This window comes from Bubalus kerabau, chromosome 20, assembly GCF_029407905.1.
Source record: "Bubalus kerabau isolate K-KA32 ecotype Philippines breed swamp buffalo chromosome 20, PCC_UOA_SB_1v2, whole genome shotgun sequence".
Taxonomy (NCBI): Eukaryota; Metazoa; Chordata; class Mammalia; order Artiodactyla; family Bovidae; genus Bubalus; species Bubalus kerabau.
In genome coordinates, this window is record NC_073643.1 from 60,605,500 (window position 1) to 60,626,063 (window position 20,564).

Here is a 20,564-nt window from a genome sequence, read left to right on the forward strand (position 1 = left end):
AGGCTGGGACAGGACCAAGTGCCATGGAGGCGGAGGGGGGCAGGGGCGGACGCGCCCAGCTGTGCCTGTCTCTCGTCCGGCAGGAAGCCCGAGAAGGGCGTCCAGTACCTCATTGAGCGCGGCTTCGTGCCTGACACACCGGTGGGGGTGGCCCACTTCCTGCTGCAGCGCAAAGGCCTGAGCCGGCAGATGATCGGAGAGTTCCTGGGCAACCGGCAGAAGCAGTTCAACCGCGACGTGCTCGAGTGAGTGGCCTGCCTCTCCCCTGACGCACGCGGCCCCGCGCACCTCCAGTGGGGCGGGGGTCCCACCACGTCTCCCCAGACGCACGCAGACCCCTGGCACCTCCAACCCCGTCCAGCAGGGCCGGCCCTAGCCCTGGTCCCGCGGCCTCCGTGCTGCCGTCCTGGGTGCAGCGCCGGCAGCCGGCCAAGCTCGGGCCCTGTCTTCCTCCCTCTCCTGCTGGGAGATGGACTGATGGTCCACCAGGCTGGCGGCCCCAGACCCTGCAGAATAAGGGGTTTCTGGCCCCTGGGAACTGCTGGCAGCTTTGAGAAGGCTTGCCTACACGTGCCTGCATCGCCCCCCGCCGCCCTCCCCTACTGTCCTAAGAGAAACGGCTCCGTGTCTGGGGCCCGTGGTTGCTGGGTGGGCGCTGTTACAGGCCCTGTCCCCACTTCACCCTCAGGGGGTGTTGGGGGTCCATAGCCCCCTCCACACACGAGAAGCCAGAGCCAGCAGTAGATGGCTCAGAGCGGGTGTCCTTGGCCGGGACCTGGGGCATGGCTCCAGGCCTGCCGTGGGCACAGTGCCCACCCAGGCTCTGCACAGGGTGGATGACCCAGCTGGTGGGCCAGGCACAGGGTCAAAGCACACACACAGCTTTGCACTCGGTGACACGCCGACACCCTGGAGAGGCAGCCTGTGCCCCCGGCTGCTCCCCCCACAGCCCCTCTGCTCCACTGCCCCCCACCATAGTGTGGTTGTTGCCCCTCCCCTTTGAAACCAGGGAGGGCCTGTCCAAAGAGAGCTGATTAGCTACCCCGTGAGCGGGGCCCAAGACAACCGTCCAGCCCAGCTCTTGGCCTGCAGCCGGCCCTTAGCCCACCCCCCACCCCCACTCCTCCAAGCCGCTGCTGGTCCGTAGGAAATCCGGGCATTGTTCTCCTTAGATCAGAAAATAGCGGCGGCCTCAGGAAGTAGCGAGACCCCCTCCCCTGCCCCCCGGGGCATCCTCCTCGAATACTGGTCAGCAGACTTCCCCGTGGGGCCCCACCTGCCCCTTGCCCTGATGGCTGAGAGTGCTCGGAGCATCACCCCAGTGGACGGGGTCCCTGGGAGTGGACACCGGGACCTCTGCAGCCCCCCTGGGTGGTCGCTCGAAGGTCCCTGGTGCAGACCCAGCTTCTCTACTCAGGTCCCAGTCAGGCTGGGGCAGGGCCGTGGCCAGAGTCCCCTGCCCTCCGCGGCCTCCCCAGCTCTGCCCTCCTTGCGGGTCAGCGGGTGGAAACGGCACCGCCCCTCTGGACACCCCTCGGAAATGCCTAGGAGAGCCTCCCTCCGGGCCTCCCTGCTCCGAGCCCTTGGCCCCCGGCGGGAGGGGGCAGGGTCGCTGACCGGCCTCGGGCTCTCATTCCAGCTGCGTGGTGGATGAGATGGACTTCTCCGCCATGGAGCTGGACGAGGCCCTAAGGAAGTTCCAGGCACACATCCGGGTGCAGGGAGAGGCGCAGAAGGTGGAGCGGCTGATCGAGGCCTTCAGGTGCGGGCCGGGCCGGCGGGGAAGGGGCCCCACTCAGAGGCCGGGGCCCCGAGGGCAGAATCCCCCTTCAGGGGCAGGGGGCCCCTTCTGGGTGCCAGGCACCATGCGGCCCAGTGCTGGAGCCGGGGCCTCGGATGCTGGCTCCCGAATCCGTCAGCATCGTTGCAGGGCAGACTCTCAGAGACACAGAGAGCCTGGTTCTGACACACACGCCCCACACCGGCTGTGTGACCTTGTGCTGGTTACTTAACCTCTCTGTGCTTCAGTCCTCTCCAGCAGAGGGGGACGATGACGGTGCCTACCTGGGGTGTTGGGCAGGCAAACCACTCGGGATGTGTGGGCGCGTTTAGCCCAGCGCCTGGCACCCCAGAGAGCCTGTGATCGAGGCTAGCTGTCCCTGCAGCCCTCCTGCATGCTGGGACGGTGCACACTGCCGTGTAGGGGTTCCGGGCCCCTGCTGGGTGTGGGAGGCCCAGCCCCCTGGTCTCTGCATGGGCGGTGGGGCGCAGAAGAAGAGACCCCAGGCCCTGGGAGGGGAGCATTCAGACACTTCCATCCAGGAGGGCTCCCTGGAAGGGGCAGCTCTTGACAGGGAAGAGAAAATTGAAGCCCACGTTGTCTAAGCTCTGATGGCTGCAGCCTGCGAGCTCAAGTTGCCGTACTCCCCATGGTTCCTCTTCTCCATCCCTGCCCCAACCACCCAGCCCTCCACAAGGGCGCCAGTGGAGGGGGCTTTGGGAAGGTGGGGGCGTATTGGAGGTCGTGTGTAGTGAGGCTGTTAGTTCAGCTGCCACAACAAAGGTGCCGCAGAAGCAGGGGGCTGAAACCAGCCAGAGGTGGGCCGCCCGCTGAACTGCAGCCCTAGGCTCCTGTCACCTGCGGGCCCTGGGGCGGGTCCATCCCGACTCCGGCGGGGCATTGGGCACACCAGGAGGGCCGCCCTCTAAACTGCGGCCCTAGGCTTCTGTCACCTGCGGGCCCTGGGGCGGGTCCATCCCCACTCTGGCAGGGCAGAGGGCACACCATGCCTTTAGGGCACAGCCTCCCAGCAGCCAGCACTCCGAGGGGACCCGAGCAGCTGCCATCCAGCTGGGGGGCAGGGGGGACTTGACTCCCATGGCAAGCAGACGGGCAGATGGTCAGGGCCAGCTCTGCTAGGTGGGAGTCCTCGCCATGTACCCGATGCAGACACAGAGGCTCTGAGACGAGTGACCAGCCTCGGGTGTTTGGGACCGCTGGGGGGCGAGGGGTGGGCTGGCCTCCTGCCCTGGCTGAAGTCCCCCCCGCCCCGCCCCGCCCCAGCCAGCGGTACTGTATCTGCAACCCCGGGGTGGTGCGGCAGTTCCGGAACCCCGACACCATCTTCATCCTGGCCTTCGCCATCATCCTGCTCAACACCGACATGTACAGCCCCAACGTCAAGCCCGAGCGCAAGATGAAGCTGGAGGACTTCGTCAAGAACCTCCGCGGTGAGCCGCCCCGGCCTCGCCAGCGCAGGGTGGGGGTGGCCCATCCCGAGGGCGATGTGAGGCCTGGTCTCAGAACGACCGCAGGGTTTGGGCCCAGGCCCATTGCAGGGCCAGAGGGCGGAGGGACCGCAGGCCAGGTGCTCCCAGGGCCTCTGAGCATGCCCCTCCCCAGCCTCCGGTCTGGCCTCCACGGCGGCCCTGTGGCCCTGTTGCCCATGGGAAAGCTGGCTGTGAGCTGCGTGCTGCTGGTGACCCAGGAGCTTCAGGGGCTCCGGTTCCTCCTCTGGTTTAGCGCCTCAGCCATGGGACTGGGGCCTCTGCTGTGTGTGAGATGAGCCCAGAGGGCGGAGGCTCGAGGAAGACAGGGCTGCCGGGACACACACCTGCCAGCCTGCCACCCTCACATCCGTGACCTCGCGCTTCGTGCACCTGTTTGCTCCACCATCCCAGGACGACGGCAAGGAGTGGCTGTGTCTCCCTAGTTCCCAGGGTGGGAGCCGAGCACCCCAGAACCAGGAGAGCAAGCTGCTTGGCTCTGTCTCGGGAGCCTGGGCCGTTCCCACTGATGACCTCTTGTCTTCAAGCCAGGGACCCCAGTGTTTCTGCCCCACCTTCCTTGAGCTTCAAAGGTTCAGAGGAGGGGGGGCCCACCCAAGGTCACGCAGCAAGTGAGAGTCGGAGGAGGCAGGAGTTCCAAGGCCAGGCCAGCGCTTCTGCATGAAGTGCACGCCCAGCTTATTCGTCTTAGGGGAGGGTGCCCCCACCCCAGCACACACACTGGACATGCCTTTTCTCTGGAATCACTCAGCTGCCCAGCAGGACCAGCAGCCAGTGGCTCTGGGAGTCCAGGGAGAGGCAGGAGGGGAGCCTGGACACCTGGCAAGCGGTGTTTTGCTTTTACTGATATTTGTCTTTGAATTTCTTTTTGTAAGTGTGTGTGTGTGTACACGGGTGTACTTTTTCACGCGTTTCAGTTCTGGCTGTGCTGGGTCTTTGCTGCTCTGCGTGGGCGTGCTCTGGCTGCAGTGCACGGGCTCCTCATCGTGGTGGCCTCGCTTGTGGCCGCTCACGGGCTGTAGGCACATGGGCCTCCATAGCTGCGGCTCACGGGCTCTAGAGCGTGGACTCAGTAGTTGGGGTGCACGGGCTTCACTGCTCAGCAGCACATGGCATCTTCCAGGGCTAGGGATCGAACCTGTGTCTCCTACATGAGCAGACGGATTCTTATCCACTGCACCACCAGGAAAGTTCCTTATGTTTATATTTTGCGTGGGTCCTATCGTCACATGGTTTAGAAGCCAGAGAGTCATGTGACCCAGCAGTCACCCTGCTTGGAATTTACCTGAATGAGTCGGAAACTCCCCTCTGCACAGAAACCCACGATTCACAGTTGCCCAAACCAGGAAGCCCCAAGCTGCCCTTCAGTAGGTGCACGAGCCCTGGTCTGTCCAGACCGTGGACTGTTACTCAGAGCTGCAAAAAATGAACTGCCGAGTCTGGAAAAGATGCAGAGGACCCTTAAGTGAACACTGCCAAGAGAAAGCGGTGCTTCTGCAAAGCCTGCACGCGGTCCGGCTCCAGCCGCGCCACGTCCTGCGGGGGCAAGGCTGCGGAGACAGGGCTCCGGTGGTGGGCGGGGGGCGGCAGGGGTGCAGAGGGTGTTCAGGGCGGGGGAAAGTCTCTGTGTGGTGGTGTCACAGTGAACACGAGTCACTGCACGCTTGTCCAGACCCACAGGATGGACACCGCCACGCGGGAACGCGCGCGTGACCTGTGGCCTCTGGCGACTGGGGCACGTCCGAGTAGGTTTCTCCAGTTGTACCAAACACACCGCTCTGGTGGGGCTGCTGACTGTGGGGGAGCTGGGATGTGCTTTCCGCTTAATTTTGCTATGAACTAGAAACTGTCCGAAAAGACCCAGGAAGGGCAGAAGGTCCGCCGCGGGGCCCCTCCCAGCCCCAGAGGTCGTGTGTTGGCACTGAGTCCCGCTGTGCCTCCAGAGCTTCCCCAAGAGACGGACATGCGCAGTTGGCTTCCCCCCTTCCACTTGGCACCTCGCTCTTGGGTTGAGGCCCAGCCATAAACCTAAGGGCCTTTGCTGCGTCTGCTCACCTTGATTCTGCGGACACACAGTCCTCACTGCCCTGGCGTCCCCACAAGGACTGCTCGGACAGTCCCCCACCAGGCACACGGGTTCATTCCCTTCTCCTGCAATCTGGAGGCAGAACCGAGATGTGTGTCGCACCCCAGGGGCCAGACCCTCGAAGGCACTCCGTGCACCTGAGGCGCGTGGCATCAGGCAGGGGACAGGCGGGTCCGAGCAGCCCCCCAGAGGGCCGAGCCATCCCACTGCCGCACGCCACCCCAGGAGCCTACGGACCGAGGCCTGGGGCTCGCGTCTCTCCTGAGCTGGGCTGGGTTTTTCTGGCACCGCTTCCAGGGCCGTGTAGCAGAAAAGGCATGAGAGTGTCATCAGAGCGACCAGGGTTCGAGTCCCAGAAATGGGACAGCAGCCGCTCAGACCCACTGAGCTGTCCAAGAGGGAGGAGACAGAGCTGCCCTTGTCCCTGTGAGGTCTGCGCTCTGGGGGCCCTGTGTCCTGGGGGAGGGCTCCTGGCTCAGAGAGGCTCGGTGTCAGGCTGACAAGGGGCCAGATGAGGACGTGGGCCCGCCCCCCAGCGCTGCGGCCGGGATCGAGCGAGGCAGTGTTCACAGAGCCGCCCGAGCGTGGCTGGAAGGCCCCCCCTCGCTAAGAGGGGGCAGAGCTGGCCTGGCGCTGGAGCTAGGGTTCCGTCATGGGCGGGACCCGTCCAGCAGCTGTGGGCCAGATGCGGTGCCTCGGGGTGAGCCGGCCGCTGTCCCCTCCCAGGCGTGGATGACGGGGAGGACATCCCCCGCGAGATGCTCGTCGGGATCTATGAGCGGATCCGGAAGCGGGAGCTGAAGACCAACGAGGACCACGTGTCGCAGGTGCAGAAGGTGGAGAAGCTCATCGTGGGCAAGAAGCCGGTAGGTGGTCTCTGTGCCCGCCACGGGGGGCAGCACCACCCGGGCACCCAGGAGCCCCCCAGCCCTGCGACCCCAGACCAGTCCCTGATGCCTCTGGAGCCTGGTTCCTCTGGTCAGGACTGGTGAATTACATCACCTTTAGGGCCGTCCAAGTGGCTTTCTTCTGGGTCCCTCCGAAAAGAGCCTGAGGCCTTGCTTGAGCCAGTGGCTGGGACTGTGCAGTGGCTCCCTGGTGCCCTGGGCTCCCCTCGAGCCCGCTAGGGGCGCCGGGCAGGTGCCACGGGAGGGCCGTCCGCGGGGTCTCCACCAGGCCCGGAGCGTGTGTGGGGCATTAACCTCTCTTGTCGTTTGTTCACTGTTTTCACCCTAGATCGGATCCCTGCACCACGGGCTCGGCTGTGTGAGTGCCCTCCACTTCCCCTTCCATGGTCCCCGCAAGCCACCAGCCCCTGGCCCCCCAGACCCACCACTCCGGCTGCATGAGTCACTCTCCGTAGCGATGAGAAGTTTGCTTGTCACAATTCTCCCCACCTCGGATCTCGGCGGCCCTGTGGGGAGGGCTGTGCTGTCAGGCCCAAAGCAGATGGTCTCCGTGCATCTCGTCTGGGCCTGGTCGAGCTTGTCCCCAGGCCCCGAGACCCTGTGCCTGAACTGATGGTCTTGGGTGGCATTGAGGCCTCCCGCCCTCCCCCTGCCCACCTGGCCCGGGTCTGCCTCCCCAGTCCCTTCCGCTGGCCGCCAGGTCAGGGCCCAGGACCCCTGTCACTCATGTGACCCGGACCCCCCAGCCTCCCCCCGGCCCCACGCTCTGCCGTCCTGTCTCCCGCCCCTGATGGCGTCAGGCTGGGCCCGCGTTCACCTCCCGTGTCCCTGCGGCAAGCTGAGCTCAGCCCTGGAGAGCTGTGCATGCGGAGGGCAGGGATCACCCCCTTGGGGTGGCGACCGCTGGCTTGGGCCCCCACACGGCTCCCCAGACTCGGACGCCGGGGCTGAGATCCTTCAGGACGGAGGGCCCGGGGTCTGGGGGGCTCAGGCTGCACGTGACAGGTTCTTCGGAGGCTCCCCTGGGCACCTGGGCCCCACACCCTGCTCTCGGCGCCGGGAAGGCAGTTTCCCTGGAGCAGGGCCCGCGGGCGGGCGGCGGGCGGCGGGCGGCCCCGGCCGGGGTGCAGGCTGACGTGGCCCCTCCACACAGGTGCTGTCGCTGCCGCACCGCCGGCTCGTCTGCTACTGCCGACTCTTCGAGGTTCCAGACCCGAACAAGCCCCAGAAGCTTGGGCTGCACCAGCGCGAAATCTTCCTGTTCAATGACCTCCTGGTGGTACGTGTGCCCATGGGCGCGGGGCAGGGTGCGCAGACCCCCGGCGCCTTGGGCCGCCTCCTCCAGGATGGAGCGCTCGGCCTCCGCAGCTCCTGTCCCAGCCCCTCAGCCTCTGGGGAGCCTCTTCCTGACACTGCCAGCAGAGGCCTCGCGGCTCCCTGAGCTGGGGCAGGCGGGTGTGGTGCCACCCCGTTGGCCTGAGTCTCAGCCCCAGGACTGGAGGGCTGGACGCGGCAGAGAGGGGCTCCCCAAGAGGACGTTGAGCTCTTGCCCCCAAAACAGGCAGCCTGGGGGTGAAGATGGTCCTGCAGCCGCCTTCTTCCCCGGGACCCCCAGCCCCTGTCCCCGCCCGATGAAGGAACAGCCGCTCTGCTCAGGCCCCCGAGCCTGGAGTCCAGACATGCAGCTTCCAGTCCTTTAAGAGCCCCTGACCTTGAGCAAGTTGCTGCAGACCTCTGGGCCTGGTGTCCTCCGCTGTTCGACTCATCCGTCAGCGGGTTTTGCTGGGCTTGCGTGGGGCCTGCGGGCATGAGTGTCCCTCCTACTGGCCCTTCGCTGCCCTGGGAGCCTGCTGGCCTCAGAGCTGCGGGGCGGAGGGGTAGGGGTAGGGGTCCTCACACAGGAGAACACAGCCCCGGGGGCTGCGAGAACCGATTCCCCGGGGTGTCCCCACAGTGTGGGCCTGGGGCTCAGCCTCTGTGTCTGCCTGCCCCCAGGTCACCAAGATCTTCCAGAAGAAGAAGAACTCAGTGACGTACAGCTTCCGGCAGTCCTTCTCCCTGTACGGCATGCAGGTCCTGCTCTTCGAAAACCAGTGTAAGTGGGTCCCAGCGCCCGGCGTTTGGGTTCCCTCTTTTATCAACAGAGGGCCGGTTGCAGGCTCAGAGTAACCAGGGAGCATTTCATATCATCAGACGTGGGGCTGCTCACGTTGACTTTTGCCGTTAACTTCTTGCAGGGGATAAGATGTTTACATCTAGGGCAGAGTGAAAGTGAAAGAAAGTGAAAGTGAAGTCGCTCAGTCGTGTCCGACTCTTTGCGACCCCATGGACTGTAGCCCACCAGGCTTCTCCGTCCATGGGATTCTCTAGGCAAGAGTACTGGAGTGGGTTGAAAGACATCCAATAAAATGGCCCTGGTGATGTGTGGGTTTTACCAGTCAGGCGAGGGTCGTGCCTGAGGGGCTGCCGAGGTTCCCATCAGGGCCCCGGGTCCACACGCTCTGGCCTTGGCGGCCGTGTGGCCCGGCTGTTTGACATCTTGGGCCATCGCACGCCCCCAGGCTGGAAGGCTGCCCCCGCCTTGCTTTCCCCCAGAGAGCCTGGTGCCCCGTGCTCTGTTGTGTCCAGCAGGCCCCCCAGGGAAGGGGTGGGGATGGCAGGGACCCCCTGGGAACAGCCCGACTAGACGAGGTCCTCAGGTGGAGGGTCACCTCAGGCACCCGGGTCTCACACAGGCAGCTCCTGGTCAGTCCCAGCCCACTCAACTCATGTTAGACTCAGCTTGAACTTTGTTTTCTGTTTTATTGAACTGGTTCTGAGATCGTCACGCAGGGCTCAGCTGTCCTTGGCTTCTCCTGAAAGCTATGTTTGGGTGCATAAGGCCCGTGTCCTCACGCGGTGGACAGGCTCTCCAAGCTGCTCAGTCTCCCCTGGCCCACTTCCCGATTTTAGGAAACCTGCTCAGGCCTCTAAGCGTTCGAGCTCGCGGCCCTGAAGCAGGTCTGAGCTGTGATGGGATTGTCCTCTGGGCCGAGAACTGTCGCATGCCGGGCGATGGGTGCTTGATTCCCACTGACGAGAGAGGGGGCGCCAGGACCCCACAGCCCCGAGAGCTTGGAGGCGGCCCCGGGCAGGAAGGAGTGGGCGATGCTGTTGGCCGTGGGGCACCCACAGTGTCCCCTGAGGGAGCTGGGCGGGGTAGGCACAGAGGCCAGGCAGGAGAGAGCAGGGTCCCTCGAGGTGACCAGACTGGTGAGTGGGAACATGGCCTCCGTCTCCTCCCAGACTCAGCACCCGGCCAGCCTCATGCCCCAAGCAGAGTGACCGAGGACCCTGACGTTCAGGGTCCAGGCTGCAGGCCCGTCCAGTGGGGAGGACCAGGGCTGGGCCCTGCCTCCACTCAGCCAGATCTGAGCCCGGCTTGAACACGGAGCAGTGTGGATCCCGGTTGGGAGCCCGGGGGCTATCTGGTGGTCCCCGCAGCCTGCACCGTGGGGCCTGTCCTCCCCGTGGGGGGGGCGCGTCTGGGGAGCCCCATGAAACGCCAGGCCCGAGGGGAGGCAGGGAGCCTGCACACAGGCCCGTGCTCTCGCTTCCCCTGCAGACTACCCCAACGGCATCCGGCTCACGTCCGCCGTCCCAGGGGCCGACATCAAAGTGCTGATCAATTTCAATGCTCCAAACCCTCAAGACCGCAAGAAGTTCACCGACGACCTGCGGGAGTCCATCGCGGAGGTGCAGGAGATGGAGAAGCACAGGATAGAGGGTAGGTCAAGGTCGTGGCCACCGTGGGGGTGGGCACTGCCTCCCGTCTGCGGCGGTGCAGGAGATGGAGAAGCACAGGATAGAGAGTAGGTCAAGGTCGTGGCTGCCGGGTGGGGCGGGCGGTGGGTGGCGCGGGCACTGCCTCCCATCTGCGGCCGAGACTGTGGGCAGACGCCAGGGTGCCACCGTGACTCGGGAGCCTCAGCCCCTCTGGCTTCCCACAGCCACGTGCCCAGACAGCGCCCACCGACCACTCCTCCCCCCGCCACCCAGACCACAGGAGGAGCATGGGAGTGGGGGGGTTGCGGGGGTGGGCAGGGGTCTCCAGGTGAGAACCTGTCCTGCCCGGGGAACCACATCATGGGCCCCGAGGAGGCCGCGGCGTTTCTGGTCCCCCCGCCCCTCCATGTCCGGAGCCCTGGAGCTGAGCTCTCTGCACCGGAGCGTGGCCGGCATTGGTGTCCTCTGGGCCCGAGCACTGGGTGGACTCAGGGCTGAGGCCATCCCCGGCTCCCCTGAAAGCTGGCGATGCCCACCCCCGCCACCGCTCGGCTCTGAGCCTCGTTCCTGCAGTGTTCACGTTCCAGGGGACGCAGGAACGGCCCCCGCTCCCCAGCCTCCATCCACGGCCAGGCCGGGCTACCCTGGCTCCACTCTAGACCTGGGAATTCAGTCTCCCCCCAAGTCGCTGAGCTCCCTGCAGGCCTCGGTGCTCTGGCCTCTGCAGCCTCCCTGCGGGGTCTCCCTCGGTCGCGAGGGGTGGGGGGACATCACTCCAGTTCCTCCGCAGATGACCTCGCCCCTCCATCTCCCCGCAAGCCTGGAGGTGGCGGCTCGGCCTGTGCCGCCCAGAGCACACCCCTCCCCCCAGACCCCCGTTGCTCAGCGTCGCCCTCCTGGGGGTTGCCCGGCCCCGCCGCCACCCCCCACCTGCCCTGGGCCAGGGCCCTGCTGCTCACTGCCGGTGCTCTGTCGCAGCGGAGCTGGAGAAGCAGAAGGGCGTCGTGCGGCCCAGCATGTCCCAGTGCCCCAGCCTCAAGAAGGAGCCGGGCGGCGGGACGCTGAGCCGGGCCTGCCTGGACGACAGCTACGCCGGAGGCGAGGGGCTCAAGCGCAGCGCCCTCAGCAGCTCCCTGCGCGACCTCTCGGAAGCGGGTAAGAGCCGGGCCGCACCACCCCCTGCCCAGCACACATGGGGGGCTCCGCCGTGCGCAGCACATCGGCCAGGGGGGTGGGGGGCACCGTGGCAGAGGGGCTCGGACTGAGCTGGTCTGGGTGGCCGCCCCCAAGCCACCACAGCATCTGAGCAGGCAGGGAGGGTGTCCCCCGGAGGCCCCAGGGAACGGTCACAGGCAGGACAGCTGGGCGGGTACCCTGTCTCCCCTGCTTTTTATTTGCCCTTCTGTTTCCTGAGCCTGGCTCTCGCACAGGGAGAGCCAGGCCCCGTCGCTCTGCGCTGCCTGTGCCCGTGCCTCACACTGACGAGGGCAGGGGGGCCATGCCCGCTGCGCCGTGTCCGGGGCCCCGTCGTTGCCCACGGTCCCGGGGCCTGCTCTCCCGGCAGAGGTCCCTTTCCTAGGAACTCCGGGCCTCCGTCCAGCCCAGAGGCGACAGGGGAGAAAGCCTTGGCAGGAGCGTCTTTCAGTGTTGTGTCCTCGTTTCTGTGCGTGTGTGGTTTGCCGCCAGCCTCGTAACCTGCAAGCCACCCGGGTCTCCTGGGGTGGGGGCTGTGCCTGGAGCATCAGGGGGCGCCAGGCGGTGGCGGGGGCGGGGAGCCTGCTGCCCCAGCCTGCTTTGCCTGCCAGTGCTGTCAGGGAGGCCATAGGCACGAGGCGCGTCTGGCCAGGCAGCTCCTCCCCGGAAGAGGCTGGCTCAGCGTGGAGCGGAGGCAGCCAGGCACGTGGACATGTGGCCATCCCAATGCTGTAGGCTCCTGGGACCCTCGACTTGCACCCTGGTCCCGGGAGCCCGATATGACCCAGGTTTGCTGTGGGGAGACCCTCCTGGGGTGAGATCAGCCTCCTCCCCGTTCCCCAGGGCCCAGCGGCCCCTCTCCCACCAGGCGCTCGCCCAGCCCAGCCCAGCGGCCTCAAGCATCACTGCGTGGCCAACTCTGGACCCCCAGAGAGGGCTGCTCGAGGCCGCATCCCATCCCTACCCGCCCACACCCAGCAGCGCTTCGTCCCTTCAGCATGTTCGTTTCTCAGAAGTTTTCCCCTTTTTTCTTTATTTTTGAGTTGGATTTTTTTCCTTTGCTTCTGTCTCATCATTTTTTTATTTTCTTTCCATCATGAAAATGCGAAGTGCATGGCCAGCGTGAGAGTCAAGCAGGGCTTCTCAACCCGGCTCTGCTGACTTCTTGGGCCGGACCATCCCTGCCGTGGGGTTGCTCTGTGCAGGACGCCTCTGCCCACTAGATGCCAATAGCATCCCAGTCACAACAATCGGGAACCTCCCTCCAGATTGCCAGGTGCCCTCGGCAGGGAGAGGGCAGAGTCTGGCTGGCAGCGTGGCCATGGTTGAGAACCACTGTTTTCCCGTGGCTCGTGACACCCAGCTAGACGTAACCAAATTGCTCTGGGGCCCTGCAGGCTGGGGCCCGGGGCCCGTGTTTGGGTTTGTGCAGTGGGGCCGCCTCGGGCCTCTAGGGGCCCCGTCCAGCCCCCCTGGGTAGGAGCGGCCTCAGCGCAACTGGCCAGTTACTCCGGCTGCTGACAGTCAGGCATCCGCTCTCTGTAGACGGAGCCGTGTGCCCGGCACGTGACTGTGTGAGGGGCCAAGCTCTGAGCTCTAGCTGGTTTCTGTCGGGGATTCTCAGCCAAGAAGGACTGCAGGGGGCCAGAGTCCTTGGACCCTACGCTGAAGAGGGTCCCCAGGAAGATGACGCCTGCTCTTGATGGTGGGAGGTGAGGTTCGGCGGGTGTTTCAGTCGCCGCCTGGGACAGGCCCCCCCACGACCTCCACAGAAAGACAGGCCAGCGTCAGCCACCTCCTGGAAGAGGCCACAGGCGTGCACCCTTTGCTGGACGGGGTCAGGGAGAATCGCTTCGAGGCAGTGATGTCCCCGCCTGCGTGCCCGGCCAAGAGGGACTTGCAGGGGATGGCCCAGGTGGAGGGCCAGTGACGCCCAGCGACGGGCTCGTCCTTGCTCCCAGAGCGGCTGCCCCAGACCTGTGACCACCCAGCCGTCCAAGAGCCAGGACCCCAGGGACGGGGCCTCAGACTGCAGTGGACCTCGGGGGCCCGGGAGGCAGGCGTGGTTTGACTGCCCAGAAGGACCCAGGCAGCCGGCTTGCCAAGAGCCAGAGGAGGGCGCGGCCCCAACCCAGCTCCTGCGGAGCTGCGAGGCCGCGTCCAGTTTCCATCCATGTGGTCTCCCTACCGCCTCCGCCGGGGCCCCTGCTCATTCCAGGAGCGCCAGAGCTGTGCCAGCCCACAATCAAGGATCCCAAGGGCCTCCAGGCAGAGCCTCGCTGGGCCCACGCACCAGGCCGATTTGGGGACTTTGGCTCCAACTCTAGGCCGAGTCACCCCTCTGGGCCTCTGTTCCCCAGCTGCAGTGGGGACGAGCGCTGCCCCCAGGGTCTGTGAGCGTCACTGCCCGCAAAGTGTTGGTGGGGGGCCTGGCCCAGCATGCCAACTGTTGCCACCCTCACCATTGAGAGGACCACAGCTTGAAACCTGGGGCGGGGCCCTGCTGGCCTGCTGGCCCACCCTGAGAAGCCAGCAGGCTGTGAAGAGCCACGCCAGCTGTCCATCCAGATGCGGCTTCGGAGTTGGCCGTGGCCAGGCTGACCAGGCCTGCTCTGGCTTTCAAGAGGCGCCGGCTAGGATGGGGCACTCCCTGAGGCTCGGGCAGGGTTCCAAGATGGGGGCCCCACGGCTGCGCTGTCCCAGCCCGTCTCCCTCCATCAGTAGACGGGGTGTGCATGTGCACACACCTGCATGTGGCCCCCAGAGGGCAGGTGCCCATGGGCGTGCCCAGGACTGGAGTGCAGACACGCGCAGGGACATCCCGCAGCTCCTGTTGACCTGCAAAGTCCAAGGGATGAGTTGTAAGAAACTCAGATTCCCTCCTGGACGTCTGAGTAAGAGCCCTCCTGAGTCTTGGCCCACGCTGGGCAGGAGGGGTTCTGTTTAGCTCCAGGGGGCAGCCTTTGACGCCCCCACACCAAGCCTGGGCCTGGCCCAGTCCTGGTGGGAGAAGCAGGCTGGCAGAGGGCAGAGCAGGACACCGAGGTGGAGAGTCAGCAGGGTGCCAGGGGGGGCCACCCCTCTCTCTGCAGGGCCCCCCTCTGGCGGCTGGGGACTCTGTTTCCGCCCCATGCCCCTGTGCTGCTGTGTTGAGACAAAGCAGGAAGGGGAGGTCGCCCCTCGTCTCACACCTGCTGAAAGATGAGGAGGGACAGGTCACCTTCAGCTGGGGACGAGGGCTGCGTCTGCGCAGTTGTCCGTGGTCCTCAGCACCGCATCCACTGTGTGGCCTGGTCCCGTGGGCTCTGGTGCCAGGACACGGCACCACCTTCAGGGGACTCCAGGCTCCCAGCTGGACTCAAGTTTGGGGGTCAGCAGGTGAAGACCCAGGCCCTGGATACCCCCCTCAGCCTGCTGTTGCGGGCACGTGCATCTGCCACCGTTTCAACCCAAAGGGTCCAGACGCACCCTGTCCACCCAACGCAGGTTGGGGCGTGGGCCACACCATGGCACAAGGCCGCCCCTTCCGTCTCCCGGGCACCTGGGCTGGTCCAGCTCGGAGGCAGCACGGCCAAGGTCTCCCACCTCACATGGACAGGTGGACGTGGTGTAAACCGCTCGCCGTGGGAACGAAGTCGCTCAGTCCATCGGCCAGAGCTTCCATCTCCTCCTGGTGTGGACAGAGGGCACCTGTCCCGTGCTGCGGGACTTGTGGAAGCCGGAACGTCTGGAGTCCCTTCTCTGCTCCCAAGAGCTGGCTGGAGGCTGGACCCGGCCGAGCCCTCAAGCTGTGGCACCATCGTCCCCAACAGCCTCGGTGTCCTGCCGGAACCCCCGGAGAAGTCGTCTGGAGGGCGCCGTGGAGGGGGGTCGGGCTCTGGGCCTCCAGAACCAAGAGGAAGACTCAGCCTCCTCGGGCACAGCCAACGCAGATCGCATGCCTGCCCCGCGCAATGTGCGGGGCACTCAGAGGCATTGTCAGTGAGGGCTCGTGGCCCGGAAGGCGTGTGGCCTCCCAGGGGGCTGGTGCCCACAGCGGGGAGAGCTGGTCTGTGGGCCGTCCATGCCCCCGGCCAGACACTGCACAAAGCAAACACGGCCCCAGGGAGAGGGGACCTGGAGCTCATCTCCTGAGAGTCCCCTCGCCCTGCAGGCAGCAGCGTGCGTGCGCGTGTGTGCGTATGTGTGACATACGTCCGTGAAATCCACCGAAGGGCAGTGCAGGACCACGCTTGGCTCGTTTCAGCTACTGGAGGAGCTGAGGGTTCCCGCCCCACCCTCCCCGGCACCCACCCCACAGGCTTCTGGTCCACGAGATGGGGATAAAGTTGGGCTGGTTGGAAAAGATTTTTTTTTTCTTTCCTTTTTTTTTTCTTTTTTTTTTTTGCTTTTTAAGAACCCCGTTGTCTTTTTAAGTCGTCAGCGCCCTGCCCCCGGCTCCTCCGGGCCGTGGGTGGCAGCGCAGGCCGTGTCGCGTCTAACCTCTGGTATTGCATGTTCTGGGCAGGGAAGCGAGGGCGTCGCAGCAGTGCGGGATCGCTAGAGAGCAATGTGGAAGTAAGTAGGAGCCCGTCCGGCTGGCTGTCGTGTGTCGCCTCCCGTCCTCAGTTTTTGCCTCTTGTCTTTTTTTTTTCTTTTTTTTTTTTTTTTTTTTTGCTCCTCCTTCCCTCCTCCACAGAGGCCAGATCCACCCCGCCTGCCTGGCACGTGCATGCTGCCCGCCTAGACGCGCCCGCGCCCCTCACCGCTTGTGGGGGCTGGAACGGTGGGGGCGGGTCCGGGTCTGTATGTCACGGTTTAGTCTCCGCTTAACCGGCGCCCCGCGGCCCTGAGCATGGTTAACACCCCGGCTCCCCGCACTCCCCGCGGCCCCGCCCCCGGGCGGGAGGCGCGGCCCCGCCCCCTCGCTGTCGGCCCCGCCCTCTCGGACTTCCACGCTCGGCCATCCCCATCGCTTCTCCTTCCTGGAGGTTCGATTGCTGTGTGTCTGCAGTCAGGGCGCCTCGGAATTGCTCAGCCAGCTCGGGGGCGGAGAGCCGGGAGAGAGAGGAGTTCAGTGTGGATTTCATGAGGTTCCATTCATCCTCCAGCCATCTCGACATTCCTGTTCTCATCTCCGCTCAGCTTGCAGGCCTCTCTGTCTCCTCTCTTCCCGTGTTTGGTTGGCGTGAGGTAGTTAGGTAGCCGCAGTGAGACGCCTAGGCGGTGCCCACCCGAAGGGGGAAGCTCCCCCAGCCCCTCCTGCGGCCCTCAGCACCCCTCCCCCGCCCCAGGCAGAGCACACGCCCTCGGACACTGAGGACCCAGGAGAGCTCAGAGCAGGGTGTGGGCGGAAGCGAGCCCCTCTCCGCCCCGCCCCGCCCCGCACACGCCGCTCACAGACACCCGCAGACACACGGTTCTGATCTGTAGGCGCGGGCCACCCCCCAGGCAGGGTGCTCAGCAGGGCTGCGTTACCCCCACGTGTCTCTCCCCCAAGGCCCACTCCTGGGCCGCCACCTCCCCAGCTGACCTGCACGGCAGTGTCGGGAGGTGGCCCCCGAGTCCAGCCTCGCGCGGCCTGACCTCTGCGGCCAGCACGTTGAACTAAGGCTTAGCAGTCACTGGGGGAGACTTTTTAACATTTTTTTTTTTTTTTAAATCATTCTGCCGTAAGTGCGCTAAGCTCTTTTAATTTTGGTTTCTATGAATTTCCTTTTTAGGGGTCCATCATTAGCAGTCCTCACATGCGCCGGAGAGCTACATCAACACGAGACTGCCCATCTCGCCCACACCAGGCCATGCCCAACTCCTCCTCCCTCCTGGGCTCCCTGTTTGGGAGTAAGAGAGGGAAGCCCCCTCCCCAGGCCCACCTGCCCCCAGCCCCGCCCCCGCCGCACCCTGTGACCGGCCACCCCCAGGGGCCTGTGGAGGGCCCCCTTGCGGGCCCAATGCATGGGCACCACGGCCAGTACTGCCACCTGCAGCAGAACCCGCCCCCCTACCACCACCACCACCACCACCACCCCCCACAGCACATTCAGCACGCACACCAGTACCACCACGGCCCCCACGGGGGGCACCCCGCATACGGGGCCCATGCGCACGGCCACCCGCCACTACCCGCAGGCCACATGGGCCACGCGGCGCACCACCACGGGCAGCCGCCCGCCCCGCCGCCCCCCACCAGCAGCAAAGCCAAGCCCAGCGGCATCAGCACAATTGTGTAGACAGCCTGGGTGGAGGTCCCGGACCCCCCCGGAACACGTGCACACCACACAGGCGCGCCCAGGGGCCGCAGCCCCAGACCAGACCCAGGGCACCTTCTGTTTGTACCTCCCCTCTGCCCCCCGGCCTGGACGGAGCCCCCGAGCCCCGGGGCTCGAGTCACAGGGAACACAGCCCCCGGTTTGAGTTGGCAGGGGCGCCCCTCGGCCCAAGAGGTGGGCCTTGGCCACCACCAGCCCGGAAACGGTGCCGCCGGCCGGGTAGACGTTGAACCGAGTCCCGGCCCCGATCCCCACCCAGCTCCCAGCTCTCTGCTCCCTCATTGTACCTGGGGGTGATGACCCAGCCTAGGAAAAGAAGAGATGACACAAAAGACCAGAGGCAGAACCAAACACACAACCCAAAACTTGCTGCATTATTGCTCTTTTATTGACAATGGGCAAAAGCTAAGTAGACCTGATATGGTTGATGAAAATACGTAAGTAAACTTTATATAATATAAATATATAAATATATAAATACATACATACATATATATATATATATATACTGTATAGGTAGTGTTTGTGTGTGAAAGGCAAGCATTTCAGTCCACAGAATTAGCAATAGAGACTTTACAAGGAGCCCCACTTACCTGATAGGAAGACAGAACCTTAGACAAACGTGTGAGAGATTAGACCAAAAATTTAAACACTAGGGACAAACTCAGATACTTCCATATTTTCGTAAGAAGAGACGCCCCACCCCCAGGACTGGCTGAAATCTTTATGCGATCACTACTAACCGTGCCAAGTAACATAGCATCTAAGTGTTTTCAAAGTCCGATAATTGCTTTGTATAAATCCTTATTTTATTAACAGATGACTATCATAAGTAATCAGTATTATAACTGCTCTGTTATTTCAGGTAAGCAAATAGATTTTAAAAATGCAGTAAACTCTACCGTAGCAACTCGGGAGCACTAGTTCAGAACTGGTCGTCCCGGACTGTTGGTTACCCAGACTCTTAGACACTTTAAACGGCTGCAATAACTGTGAATTTCCATGATCCATATTTCTTTCGTACGCATCCGGTTTACTGCACACTCATTCAGAGCCCTCCGCGGGCGCCCCACCCCCGGCAGGGAGGTGTTCATCTCCCACATGAAAGCGACCAACTCATGCTCGTCTCCCCAGCACCATAGCCCCTCATCCTGTCTCCAGCCGCAGCAGGCAGACGCCCGGAGAACCGAAGGCTGCTGCTCTTGGCGTTTAGCGACGCAGGGCGGTGTGTGTGTTTCCCGTTTTGTTTTGAGTGGTGGCCGTGACCATCGTGAGTCCGTGTGGCCGTGTGCTCGCGCCCCCCGTGTTACGTCTCCGCGGCCAGCCCGAGCCCGGCGAGGAGCGCCCGCCCCCGCCTCCCGCCGGGGCGCGCCCGGCTCTCCCGCTGTGCTCTGTCGCTTCCGTGTGTGGGGGCCCCGTCCGCCCCCTCGGGGCCGGAGTCACCCACGGCCGTCCTTTGTAGTTTCAGCCCTTCGAGCCACTGCAGCCGCCCGTGCTGTGCTCCTAGGCCGCGGACCGGAGGACCGCCCCCGGGCCCTACCGGGCGGGAGCCCCCGCAGGAAGGGCGAAGCTGGCGCGGGACTGCACCGGCGCGGGGCCCTAGACTGCGGCGGGACAGCCCCGGGGAGCCCACCCTGGCTGCGGCCGGGGCTCTGCCCACCCCACCCCACCCCACCCCTTTCTCGCATCATCCAGGTCTCCAAACCAGCAATTCTGCAAACCGAGCACTTTGTTAATCTCCACAGAGAGCAAATACAGCAATCTAGAGTTGAGCCTTTTTTTTTTCTTTTTTGAAAGAAGTGTGACTTTAACCTGCCCGCCTTTATCTTCCCATCCGTGTGGTCCTCCTCCCTCGGGCATCGCTCAGAGAGATGGGAAGCACCGCGTGTCTGTTCCGGTCCGGGCTGGGCTGGGGGGTGGGAGAGGCTCCCCAGTTCCGCGGACCCCGGAACTCCCGGTCAGCCCGCAGAGCCTGGCCCCCAAGGCGTCCTGTCTTGCGGTTCCAAGGGCGGCGGGGTGACTGGGTTCAGTCGACATGTACTGCATGTCCTCCGGCGTCAGGCGCGTGAGGCCACACTGTGTATCGTGTACTTGCAAAACTCTCAGTGTTCCTGTTGACAAATAGTTGAAGTAAAGTGGTAACATATTAAATATGTCGGCTTTTCTTCACCGTCTGTACCAATCGTAGGCTCTAACTGTAAACTCCAGGTTGTTCCAGAAAAGATGCAGGCGCGCTGGCTGGCAGCAGGCTGCCCTTTCCGAAGGGCCATCACTGATGGGGCAGAGCCCAGTGGGGTGGAGCTGGGGCACAGGGCACCCTCTCTCTGTGCGCCATTCGGAACCCCCACCTCCGACCTCTTGGGTCCACAGGGCTGGGCGCTTCCAGCTTTCTGCTGGTGTTTTCCAGTCAGTGAGGTTTCATCAGCGTTTCGGGGACAAACGTATCACGGGATGAGTGTCCCCAGAAGGCACACTGTTCCGTGGAGGAGGCTGGAGCCGGGCCGCCCCGACCTCGTGGGGAAGCAGACGTTCCTGATGGGCTGGTGGTCCCAGGCAGCTTGCCTGGGACTGCTCTCTCAGGACCCCAGCCCACCCCAAGGTCCGCCTGCCCGCACAGGAGGCAGAGGCGGGGCGTCACCAGGCCGCATGTCCTCCATTCTCACTGTCAGGATGCATGTGGGGCGTTTTGCTCACAGGTTATCTCAGCAGGAGACCCTTAGAGGAAGCAAGCTGGTACCATCACCCAACATCTTTTCTGGGACAACAATGAAGTCATGTATTTGTATTTTTTTTTTAAGTTTATGAATGGATTGTATAACAATGTAAAAATAAAGTTCATCCTAATAAGACGTGCGGCTCTTACTTAAAAACGTCCTCAGTCGTCCTGTGTAGAGCGATTTTTCCATCCCCCACCGCATGCCCCAGGAGCCTCTCGGTTTTAAGATGAGCTGAAGTGACAGCAGGTAGCACACGTGACCCTAGATCTGACTCGGCACCGCACGAAGCCGTGTCGCCACAGGTAAGCATGCACCTTACCGTCCACTATAAAACAACACCGCCCTCCCTGCCTGAAAA

General features: G+C 64.1%; 1 protein-coding gene across 8 annotated transcripts in view; it reads left to right on the top strand.

Moving 5' to 3' along the window:
* IQSEC1 (IQ motif and Sec7 domain ArfGEF 1) overlaps positions 1-20,338 on the top strand; it is a 99,063-nt gene extending 78,725 nt beyond the window's left edge. For 5 of the 8 annotated variants that reach the window (XM_055557241.1, XM_055557247.1, XM_055557244.1 and 2 more), the window contains exons 4-14: positions 84-245; positions 1,640-1,762; positions 3,065-3,231; positions 6,101-6,240; positions 6,611-6,640; positions 7,436-7,561; positions 8,278-8,377; positions 9,887-10,048; positions 11,026-11,202; positions 15,749-15,798; positions 16,944-18,757. In XM_055557241.1, coding sequence (XP_055413216.1) covers positions 84-245; positions 1,640-1,762; positions 3,065-3,231; positions 6,101-6,240; positions 6,611-6,640; positions 7,436-7,561; positions 8,278-8,377; positions 9,887-10,048; positions 11,026-11,202; positions 15,749-15,798; positions 16,944-17,450 — 1,744 coding nt within the window. In that variant the 3' untranslated portion in view covers positions 17,451-18,757. Of the gene's footprint in view, positions 1-83; positions 246-1,639; positions 1,763-3,064; positions 3,232-6,100; positions 6,241-6,610; positions 6,641-7,435; positions 7,562-8,277; positions 8,378-9,886; positions 10,049-11,025; positions 11,203-15,748; positions 15,799-16,943; positions 18,758-18,951 lie in introns of those variants that run through there. The other 3 variants (XM_055557243.1, XM_055557242.1, XM_055557246.1) reach the window with 3 other exon arrangements.
* The last annotated feature ends 226 nt before the right edge of the window (positions 20,339-20,564 follow it).